The following is an 11,954-nucleotide window of genomic DNA, read 5'->3' as shown; positions in this document are numbered from 1 at the left end:
CTCGGAAACGCACCTCCACGCCGCCTGCCGGGGCTCCAGCGCCCACCGCCAGGGCCCGGAGGACTGGCGGCTCCCTCCGAAGTTGGGAGCGGTCGGGATTTTTACAACTGCAGGTCGGTCCCCACCCACCGGGCCACGTGACTGGGGAGGGGGCAGCCGGTGCAGGCGTGTGGAGGAGCCTTTCGGGACCTCCTCCCCCGGGCACCCTCTGCCTGCAGCCGGGCACCCGGCCCGCGTTTCCGAGCCGGGGGAGCAGGTGCGGTCGGAAGCCCGCGGGCGGGCATAGAACGGGGGAGTGGCAAGGGTCCCCCACCTCCGCGGGAGCGCACGCGGCTGCGAGCCCTCATCTGCTCTCCGACCAGAGAAGCACCTGTTTTTCCCAACAAGTGCTAGGAATCCATCTAAAGAATCATTCACCATCCCTCCAGCGTCCTAAGTAAGAGCGATTGGAACCCGTTTTTCTTCTTGAATACATATTTTTAAGCCATTCTAATCAGGTTTCAGGCATCCTGGATTCTGGTCTCGACGTTGTGATTTGGCACAAAGCACGTTTCCATTCTGGAAACCACAACAACCCCCTCCACCCCATCACACAGGAGCAGACCTGGATGAGAAATATGTGCACTCAGCAAAGAACCAATGATAAAAGTAACAATATCGACGCTTACTGGGCCTTTACTATGTGCCAGGTACTGGAATAGACACTTAAAATGTAGTATCTCATTGGATCCTGGCAACAGCTTGTAAGATAGTATTCTCATCACCCCCATTTTACAGGCAAATACCTGATACCTTCTGTCTGGCCTTCTGAATGCTCCCTAGTTCCATTCCAATCCGTTGTTCACTGTGCTGCCAGAGTAATCTTCTCAAACAATAAGTGTGATCATCTCACTTCCCTGCTAAGAGCACCTCAAAAGGCTTCCTATTGCTCTAAGAGAAACCCACATTCTTGCATGGTCTGCCTAGACCCTGCATATCCACTCTGTGCTTCAGCCTCATAGCCCTTCTTCCAGTTCCTTCCAGTCACCTGTTGCCAAATGGCCTGCCTTTGACTGTCCTGCTCCCTCTGTGTGCAGTGTCCCCTCCTACCTTCTTCAGGAAACTCCTATGCTTCTTCCAGACCTCAGCTCCATTATCATTTCTTTAGAAAAGCCTTCTCTGACCTTCCAGAGAGGGTGAAGTCTCTCTAATTATATACTATGTATCTCTTGGGCATTTCACTTTCTGTGGGGGTAGGGGTAGGGGGGTACTGGTTGTTTAATTTGTCTCCCCCACTGATTGGAACCTCCAGGAAGGTGACTGAATCCGTTTTTTGCTTAGCATTGATGCCCTAATATGCAGAGGATTCTCAATAAATACTAGTGAAAGGATGGCAAAAAGTTAAGGTCATACCAAAGAAATCAAGTGGTAAAGCTGGCATCTACTCCCAGAACCTGTGCTGGACTACCTAGATCTGGAGAGACTGGGTTTGACCTCATGAAGTTGCTGCTTTTCCTCTGTTCTGCCTTCAACACTTGCCCCAGTTTCAGACACTGGGAAAACAAATCCAGAAGGCTGCTCACTTGGCTTCAAGGAAGCCCCAGGGCTGGATTCTTCCCTGTGTGCCCACCCTTTACTCTCCCCTACACACGGAGGACAGGGTTTCTAGGAGACAGGTGGGATTGCTGCTCACCTTCCAGTCCCCTGGCACACTTCCAGCAGTGAACAACAGTGGCTGCCCTGGCCCCTTCTGTCCCATTACCTGGATCCCTGCCTGATAACTCCTCCAGGTGTGGGTCACCCAGGGAACAGTGAAAGACAGCTTTGCCTTGTCTATCTAGGATAGGCGCCTCTGAGCTTGGCAAAGCATCAGGACAGGTCCAACAGTGAGGGCCCCTAGGGCTTTGGCTGGGACAGTGACTTTCCTCAGGGAGGAAGCCAGGCAGGTACACACTCTCGGGGGGAGTTGGAATCCCCACTCTTCAGGCTGCTCAGCTCAGTCCTGCAGCCTTTTTTGCTGAGGATGTCCTGACAGAAGAAGGGGGCTCTTTTCACAGCTAGATCCCCCTGGGAACACTAGGAAGCTGAATCTCTCTAGTTGAACTGGAATTTACCCATATCAGGTGTTGCTGAAAAATAAATGGGGCCTGGCTGGAACTGGGAATCTTTTTGTGAATTCAGAGCTCTTTGGTGTAGTGGCATTTGTGTTCTGCAGTTGGGTCTGTGGCTGTAATACCTGTTGGTCCCCTCACCTGTCTGAGACTTTCCTTGGACAGACTGATACCGTCACTGTCCTCAAGACTGCCTGCTTAATTTAAGGAGAGTTATCTCTGGGTGGTTTATCCTGTTTGCCCAAATGACTTTGAGTAAATCACTTCCTACCTCTGAGCCTCACTTTCCATATCTGTAAAATGGATGTAGTGAGATTGCATATACAGTGGTGCTTTGTCAACTCTCTAGGGCTGTACCAACAGAAAAGATTATTATTAATCCTCCGTATAGCCAACCAACCTCCCCTGCGTCAGTTACCCATCTTGGAGGAAGTAACATACAATATGGTTGTTAAAAACACAGGTTTTGGAGTCTAATACACTAGATTTGAATCCCTGCTCTGCTGCTTACTAGCTATGTGACCAGTTAGTTACTGCACCATTGTGAGCTTTCAGTTCTTCATCTAGAAAATTGTGCCAATATGTCTACTTCTCAGGGCTGCTGTGAGAAATAAAATGATAGATAGTATAATACACTGGTCATGTAGCATAGGCTTAGCAGAAGGTAGCAACCATCATTACCTGGAACAACTTCAGGAAAAATTGTAGGTTGCAGAACGCTCAGATTGGGGCTGGCGTATCCCTTCTCCAGGCTTCCCTACAGAGCTTCAGACACGAAGCCAGACTCGAGCATCATGCCCTATCCCTAGAATGAAGGCCTCCTGAGGCAGGGGCTGGCCAGCTCTCTTCCTCTCTTCAGTGTCTCCAGAGTCTGGATTTTCCATGTGCAATGGCTCTATCCTAAACTTCTCTGCATCTTCCCTTGGCTGTTATAGAAGATCTGTACTTGAAAATCATACTAGAAAATCCAGTACTGTTTCAGTTAGAATGCTATTCATGTTATTCTTCTTATAAGTGACAGATAGCCAGTTGAAAATTTCTGATGTGAAAATGTAAATTTGTGGTCCCCTTAATTTAAAAGTGCAGGACTTCAGGCATGGCTGGATCCAAAGACTCAAATGGCATTATCACTGTGTTTCAGCTCTGCTTTCCTCTGAGCTGATGCCCCTATAGGCAGGCCCTTCTTGTCTGATGGCTATTTGCAGCTCTAGGCTTACAACCTATTCTCCCAGCAACCCTCTTTTGGGTCTTCAGCTAACAGAGAGGCCTTTAAGAATGAGAAACAGGATGAGTGCTGAGGCTGGGAGGCCTGAAAAGTAGAGGAGAAGAACAGAGGATAAAGGGGAAACTGCCAAGAAATTTTCCTCCCCATTTCCTCCCTACCCATGCATATTGCCCTTGGCCATACCCTGAAGTTAGAATGGCCACTCCTAGGACCCTCTTCATGCACTACCCCATTCTTTCCTCCTCAGATGTCCTCACCACTACCCCAACCCCCTTTGGCAGGAAGATTCTTCAAACAGTTATCCAGATGTGTGCCAGGATCCCTGGCCACATGGTACCCCTGACTTGGCACCCAGCCCTGAAGACTGTGTCTGCTTTGGCAGGTTAAAGCAAGAGATATTTCTGTCCTTTTCCTTCAGAGTGATTGCCAACATCACCATGGCCTCAAGAAACAGGGCTGATGGCAGCCCTGCTGGTGTTTTCCAAAGTTGCCTGGGTCTTTTTGATCCATTACAGTCAGCAATGATTTGGTTTCATTTCCCGAGATGAGAACAGGCTTTGACCTCAACTCAGACAGCAAAAGAGGAGAAACAATGGAAAGAAAGAAAAACTCGGTATCTGAAGGAAGTGTGTCTGGTGGAAGTGGGGAAGTGGGGAGTCTAGGCTTGGCTTTGAATCTGGCTCCACCCTTTGCTTTCTGTGGGACCTTGGCCAAGTTACTGAAGCTCTCTGAGTCTCAGTTTACCCATCTTGCAGGGTTCTGTCTCATTTGAGTGAAATAATATATAAAGGCACAAAGTGGGCTCTCAATAAATATGTCCTGTTCCTCCTCTTTCCTTGCCCTCTCCAACATAGGTAGGGAACCCAGAAAAAGAGGGGCCCTTCTGAGCCTAGTGGGAAACTCTTCAGTATGGAAACGAGAACTCTGAAGATGGCAAGTCTCTCAGAATACAGCAAAGCATAGGCCTAACCCACCTGCTCCATATATCTTTATGTCAGCCCCAGCCAGAGGGGACAAGGCCTGTAGAGTGGCTCACACTGATGAGTAACTTGTCTACCTCAGGAGCACTGAGGGCTCTACCTCCTTCCCCCCGGTTAACTAAGCATGTTGCTCGGATGTGATGGTGTGCATGCTGGGCAAGCCACAGGGGCTGGGGGCCAGTGGCAGCAGAGAAGTGAAGTGCTCTGTGGAACATGTGTAGACTCCCAGGTGTACAAACACGTGCACACGCTCATGCTCATAGTGTTCCCTCTGACCAGTTTTCACACTGCTGTACACTGCCCAAAGAGAAAAGTCATTCAGGATTATTTACAAACTTTTAATTTGTAAAAAAAGTTTGAAACTTACAAAAAGTTGCAAACATAAAAATAGTAGAAAGAACACCTGTATATCCTTTTCACAGATTACCTGTTATTAACATTTTACTCCATTTGTTTTTCAGGTACTTATTGGCCATTTGTTTATCTTCGTGGAAACGTGTATTCAAATCCTTTGCCCATTTTTAACTGAGTTATTTGTCTTCTTATTATTGAATTGTGAGAGTTCTTTTTTTTTTTTAATACTTTAAGTTCTGGGGTACATGTACAGAACATGCAGGTTTGTTACATAGGTATACATGTGCCATGGTGGTTTGCTGCACCCATCAACCCATCGTCTACCTTACGTATTTCTCCTCAGCCCCCGACCCTGCAATGGGCCCCTGTGTGTGATGCCCCCACTCCAGTGTCCATGTGTTCTCACTGTTCAACTCCCACTTATGAGTGAGAACAGGCAGTGTTTGGTTTTCTGTTCCTGTGTTAGTTTGCTGAGAATGATGGTTTCCAGCTTCATTCATGTCCCTGCAAAGGACATGAACTCATCCTTTTTTATGGCTGCATAGTATTCCATGGTGTGTATGTGCCCCATTTTCTTTATCCAGTCTATCACTGATGAGCATTTGGGTTGGTTCCAAGTCTTTACTATTGTGAACAGTGCCGCAATAAACATACGTGTGTATGTGTCTTTATAGTAGAATGATTTATAACCATTTGGGTATATACCCAGTAATGGAATTGCTGGATCAAATGGTATTTCAAGTTCTCATTCCTTGAGAAATTGCCACACTGTCTTCCACAATGGTTGAGCTAATTTACATTCCCACCAACAGTGTAAAAGCATTCCTATTTCTCCACATCCTCTCCAGCATCTGTTGTTTCCTGACTTTTTAATGATCGCCATTCTAACTGGCATGAGATGGTATCTCGTGGTGGTTTTGATTTGCATTTCTCTAATGACCAGTGATGACGAGCTTTTTTCATATGTTTGTTGGCTGCATAAATGTCTTCTTTTGAGAAGTGTCTGTTCATATTCTTCGCCCACTTTATGATGGGGTTGTTTTTTTCTTGTAAATTTATTTAAGTTCTTTGTAGATTCTGGATATTAACCCTTTGTCAGATGGATAGATTGCAAAAATTTTCTCCCATTCTGTAGGTTGCCTGTTCACTCTCGTGATAGTTTCTTTTGCTGTGCAGAAGCAATTTAGTTTAATTAGATTCCAATTGTCAGTTTTGGCTTTTGTTGCCATTGCTTGTGGTGTTTTAATCATGAAGTCTTTGCCCATGCCTGTGTCTTGAATGGTATTGCCTAGGTTTTCTTCTAGAGTTTTTATGGTTTTAGGTTTTATGTTTAAGTCTTTAATCCATCTTAATTTTTGTATAAGGTGTAAGGAAGGGATCCAGTTTCAGACTTCTGCATATGGCTAGCCAGTTTTCCCAACACCACTTATGAAATAGGGAATCCTTCCCCCACTGCTTGTTTTTGTCAGGTTTGTCAAAGATCAACTGGTTGTAGATGTGTGGTGTTATTTCTGAGGCCTCTGTTCTGTTCCATTGGTCTATATATCTGTTTTGGTACTGGTACCATGCTGTTTTTGTTACTGTAGCCTTGTAGTATAGTTTGAGGTCATATAGCGTGATGCCTCCAGCTTCGTTCTTGTTGCATACGATTGTCTTGGCTATGTGGGTCTTTTTTGGTTCTGTATGAAATTTAAAGTAGTTTTTTCCAATTCTGTGAAGAAAGTCAATGGTAGCTTGATGGAGACAGCATTGAATCTACAAATTACTTTGGGAGGTATGGCCATTTTCACGATATCAATTCTTCCTTTTCAAGGACCTCTTCAAGGAGAACTACAAACCACTGCTCAAGGAAACAAGAGAGGACACAAACAAATGGAGAGTTCTTTATATATTCTAGCTACAAGTCTCTTGTCAGATATGATTTGCAAAGTTTTTCTGCCATTTTATGAGTTGCCTTTTCACTTTCTTGATGACTTCCTTTGACTCATAAAAATGTTAAATTTCATTTGCTTCCCTGCAACACACACACACACACACACACACACACAAACACACACACACACACCAACTTTTTTCTGAACCATTTTAGGATAGATTACATATATATAGTGACCCTTTACCACTAATACTTCATTGTATATTTCCTAAAAATAGGAATTTTTCTCTTATGTAACCACAATACAGATAGAAACTTGATAAATTTACATTGATATAATACTTTTATCTAAGCTACTATTCATGTTCCAATTTTTGTCAGTTGACCATTTATAACACATTCCTCCAGTACAGGATTCAGGCTAGGAGCAGGTATTGTATTTGGTTGTCATGTCTCTTTAGCCTCCTTTAATCTGGAACATTTCCACAGCTTTCTTTGTCCTCCACGACACTGACATTTTTGACATTCAAAATGTCAAAATTCAAAAATGTCAGTGTCATTAAAAAGGGTTAACTGGTTAACACAAAAACCAGTTAACCCTTTTTAGTCACTGGTTTCTGTGTGTGATATAATTCACATACCATAAAATTCACCCAATTCATACAATTTTACTTAATATGTACAATTCAATAATTTTAAATATATTTGGAGAGTTGTGCAACCATCACCACAATGACTTCTAGAACATTTCATCATCCCAAGAGAAACTTGGTACCCATTAATCATTCCCCATTGCCTACCAATTTCTCCAGCCCTAGACAACTAACTTGTAATCCACTTTCTGTCTCTATGAATTTGCCTATTCTGGATATTTCATGTAATGGAATCATACAATGCATGGTCTTTTGTGACTGGCTTCTTTCACGTAGCACACTGTTTTCAAAGTTCATCCATACTGTAGCATGTATCAGTATTTAACTATGGCCAAATAATAGTCCATTGTACAGCTATACCACATTTTATCTAGCTGTACATTAGTTGATAGATATGTAAGCTGTTTCCACTTTTAAGCTATTATGACTAATGTTGCTATGAAATCTCATGCAGAAATCTTTTTGTGCCTTTTATTCATCTCCTGTAGTAGAATTGCTGGGTCACATGGTAGCCTGTGTGACCTTTGAGGAATTAACAGACTGCTCTCCAAAGCAGCTGCACCATTCTACATCTCCACCAGCAGTGTATGAGTGTTCCAATTTATTCACATCCTCATCAACAATTTTTACCATCTGTATTTTTTATTATAGCCATCCTAGTGAGGTTGAGATGATATCTCATTGTGATTCTGATTTGTGTTTCCCTGATGACTAATGATGTTAAGCATCTTTTCAGGTGCTTATTGGTCATTTGTTTGTCTTCTTTGGAAACATGTCTATTAAAATCCTCTGTCCATTTTTACTTGAGTGATTTGTCTCATTATTATTGACTCGTAAGAACTCTTTATATATTGTAGCCATTAGTCTCTTGTCAGATATATGATTTGCAAACATTTTCTACCATTCCATGGGCTACCTTTTCACTTCTTAATAGTGTCCTTTGAAACACACAAGTTTTAAAATTTCACTGATGTGCAAGTTGTTTTTCAACTTCCCTCCCTTTTTAAAACAGAGCATTCTTCATTTTGTGTTTGTCTGCATTTTCCTTGTATTGAGATGGAGGTGATGCATTTTGGCCTAAGTACAGTATAGGTGATGGTATGTTCTTCTCAGAATATCACATCTGCAGGCACATGATATCCATCTGTCCTTTATTGGACATGCTAATTTCGATCATCTGGTCAAGGTATTGCCTGATTTCTCTGCTGTATAATTGCTGGCTTTTTTCCTATCCCATTCATGATGTTTAAAAAGATGAAATTCACTCTTTTCAGTCTGTCTACACTCCATCAGCACATTGCACTTTGAGTTCTGTACTCTCCCTGGCACATGCGGCACAGTGGCCAGACCCACCTTGGCTGGGCCTGTGTCCTCATGTCTCAGAAAGGGGCTTTGTTCCACTGACCACAGGTTTCATGCAAATTATTCACACCCTGCTATAGTGAGTGTCTTCATTGACTTTGCTTGCCTAGAGACCTGAGTACTGCCTTCTTGGACTCAGAAGTTGGATGTTGCCATGCTGGAAACATCAAATAGAAATAGGCAGTTCTGGAAAACATGTAATTCTGGGCTCAGCAGGGGGATGTACTGTGATCCTCACATACCAGGGGCTGAGGATTGGGACTCAGAAAAAGATGAAGGATTGAGAGGCCGTGCCGTGTATGTGTACTTGTGTCTGTGCTGTCCCTGACCTAAGAGAAGTGCAGGAGATGGGAAGAGCTCATTTTACCTTTCCAGCTCAGGAGGACAGGGGTATTTGGAAGGCCTTGTGTGAGAACCCAAATCAGGCGTCCTAGCCTTTCGTTCCTACTTCAAGCTTTAACTCTTCTGTTGCTAGGACACACCCCACTAGAAAAACTGTGACTAAAGAACATTCTGTCTCAGTGAAATGGGGAAAACCAGCAGAGCATGAACCCCTTTAAAGAACGTATCTTGGGTTTAACTTCTAAAGTCTCAAGAAGTGAAAGGTAATGATGAAGATGAGGATGACAGTTAACATTTATTGGGCCCTTACTACGTGCCAGGCAACGTTTCAAGAGTTTTCCAGGTATTAACTCATGTAATTCTCAAAACAACTGTATCTGGTAGGTACTATCATTATCTTTATTTACCACATGAAGAAACTGAGGCACAGAGAAGTTAAATAACTTCCACAAGGTCACATAGCTAATAAGTGGCAGAACTGGGATACAAATCCAGGTACCGTAAAGGACATAATGGGAGTCTTGGAGAATATGAGCATTATGAATCATAAATCTTAGAGAAGGCACCTATCAGTGTGATAAATGTAGAGAATGTGCTTTCAGGCCGGGCGCGGTGGCTCAAGCCTGTAATCCCAGCACTTTGGGAGGCCGAGACGGGTGGATCACGAGGTCAGGAGATCGAGACCATCCTGGTGAAACCCCGTCTCCACTAAAAAATACAAAAAAAAAAAAAAAAAAAACTAGCTGGGCGAAGTGGCGGGCGCCTGTAGTCCCAGTTACTTGGGAGGCTGAGGCGGGAGAATGGCGTGAACCTGGGAGGCGGAGCTTGCAGTGAGCTGAGATCCGGCCACTGCACTCCAGCCTGGGCGACAGAGCAAGACTCCGTCTCAAAAAAAAAAAAAAGAGAATGTGCTTTCAGAGAAGTATATGAGGAATACTGGGCCGGGGGAGTATGGGTGAGTGATGCTGCTCAAGTCATTCCAGTTCCTCATGGGGAGCCTTAGTGATGGTTTATCAAGCCTCTTTGTTGTTGTTGTTTTTGAGACAGCATCTCACTCTGTCACCCAGGCTGGAGTGCAGTGGCACAATCTTGGCTCACTGCAACCTCTACTTCACAGGTCAAGCAATTCTCCTGCCTCAGCCTCCCGAGTAGCTGGGATTACTGGCATGTGCCAGTACCGTCCGGCTAATTTTTGTACTTCTAGTAGAGACAGGGTTTTCACCGTGCTGGCCAGGCTGGTCTTGAACTCCTGACCTCAAATGATCCACCCGCCTTGACCTCCCAAAGTGCTGGGAGTACAGGCATGAGCCACCGTGCCTGGCCCTATCAAGCCTCTTATACTTGGCACCTGCATTACTCAAAACTCCAGTTTAGGTACCTGATGTGGCCACTAAAAGCTGCCTTCTGCAAGCCAAGTCACCTGGAAGTAACATTGGGGTTCCAATGTGCTATACTGTCCACAGTTTTATAGCATGATCAGGCATCTCACACACACACAGCTGCATTGACAGTGTATGCTGATGACCAATTTGTGGTCACACACGATGGGTTACCCACAAGGCTGCAGAGGGCTGCACTTAGTAGGCTTGGCCAGGGTTCACCACAAGCTCACACTCCGTACCTCCATGCTCTTCTGCTGTGCATGCTGCTTCAGACATTACTGGGCTCTGTCTTCTTTGGGGCATTGGATCCAGTTCCTGCTTAGCAGCTATTACTTTTTTTCAACTGCAACACATGTAATAAGGGAAAGCCAGCACCAAAGCTCAAATTTGAGGTAGGCTTGTATTTCTACTTTTTGCATTTTGTAGGGAAAAGACAGAAAACTTCAAACTGTGGCCCAAAATTATCCTTCAGTCCTAGGATACCGTGTAGGATCAGAGAACAATCCAAGGCAGTGGTAAAACATGCAAGATTATAATCGAGGAGTAGATTTTTTCCTCATCATTCCTTCAACTCCTTTTCCCTTCTGACTCAGGACTATATATCCAGCCTACCCAGGTGCCTAGACCATAACAGTGAATACATGAATATGCTGTGTGTGTATATGAGATTCAGAGCGTTGTTGATAGTTTGAAATGACATAGATCAATGAGTTTGGACTTGGTCACTAGTTTTTCTCTGCCAAGCAGAGAAAAAAGGAAAATATCTAAACAAACTCCGAGGGCTGTGTCAAACAACATGCAATCAATCAATTGTCAAACCACAGCCCTAGTCCCCAGGGCCCCTTGGGTAAGATCTTGTCTTGAATTATGGGCATGTAAGGTCTGAGGCAGTGGGATGGGAGACAGAAACACAGGTTGACTCCATATTGCAACCACTAGGTGGCACCTGTTCGAGGAACTGCCCAAATGGCTTGTTCACAACTTGGAGCATTGGTCAGCTTGGCTTGACATGAAATGCCAAGGTCTAGATGGGCGGACAAAGAAGCTTGCCAGGGCCAGTGCTGCCAGGCTTGGTTTGAGGAGCCAGTGCTCTAGGAGGGGCCTGGATTCATGACTCTAATGAAGAGCTCATCCTATCTAAGACAGCAGCTCCCTCCCACCACCTCCTCATTCTTTGTCCTTTAGCCCTTCCTTGTTTATAACACTCATCACTACTTGACTTTACAGTATATGTTCATTTGTTTATTGTCTGTCTCCCCAGACTGGAACCCGAATTCCAAAAGAGCAGGGAGCTTCTTTTGCTCCCTGCAGTATCCCTGGCTCCTACAATGTCTGGCTCTTAATAGGCTCTCCATAAATATATGTTGCATAAATGAATGAACGACCAAATACATAATAAGAAATCATTAGTAACTAAGGTCTGTAGTTGCACCCCCTTTACGAGATACTCTGAAAACCAAGCACTACTGAGTTACTGTCATTGTCTGCGGTAAGTGGGTTTAATTTGTATCCCTTTTATTCAACTAAGGCAAACCGCCTATATTAGAGTGGTTTCATTTTCTAAATCTATTTTGATGCTACTGTGTTCTCTGGAAAGCGCTCCCTGCTGAGTAGTGAGATCTTCATGGCTGTATCACTGACATGGATCACAGGAGCAGCCTTGCTGTGTTAATAGGCCCCTGAGGATTGT

The 11,954-nt window shown here is 44.3% G+C and overlaps 1 protein-coding gene across 1 annotated transcript in view; it reads right to left on the bottom strand.

Annotated features, from left to right (window-relative positions):
* NRIP3 (nuclear receptor interacting protein 3) overlaps positions 1 to 420 on the bottom strand; it is an 18,528-nt gene extending 18,108 nt beyond the window's left edge. The window contains exon 1 of the mRNA XM_012000266.1: positions 14 to 420. Coding sequence (XP_011855656.1) covers positions 14 to 420 — 407 coding nt within the window. The remainder of the gene's footprint in view (positions 1 to 13) is intronic.
* Between the last annotated feature and the right edge of the window lie 11,534 nt (positions 421 to 11,954).

The sequence above is a fragment of the Mandrillus leucophaeus genome, unplaced genomic scaffold (assembly GCF_000951045.1).
Source record: "Mandrillus leucophaeus isolate KB7577 unplaced genomic scaffold, Mleu.le_1.0 Scaffold622, whole genome shotgun sequence".
NCBI classification, from domain to species: domain Eukaryota; kingdom Metazoa; phylum Chordata; class Mammalia; order Primates; family Cercopithecidae; genus Mandrillus; species Mandrillus leucophaeus.
Note: the sequence above shows the minus strand (reverse complement) of the source record. Positions and strands in the feature narration are given on the sequence as shown.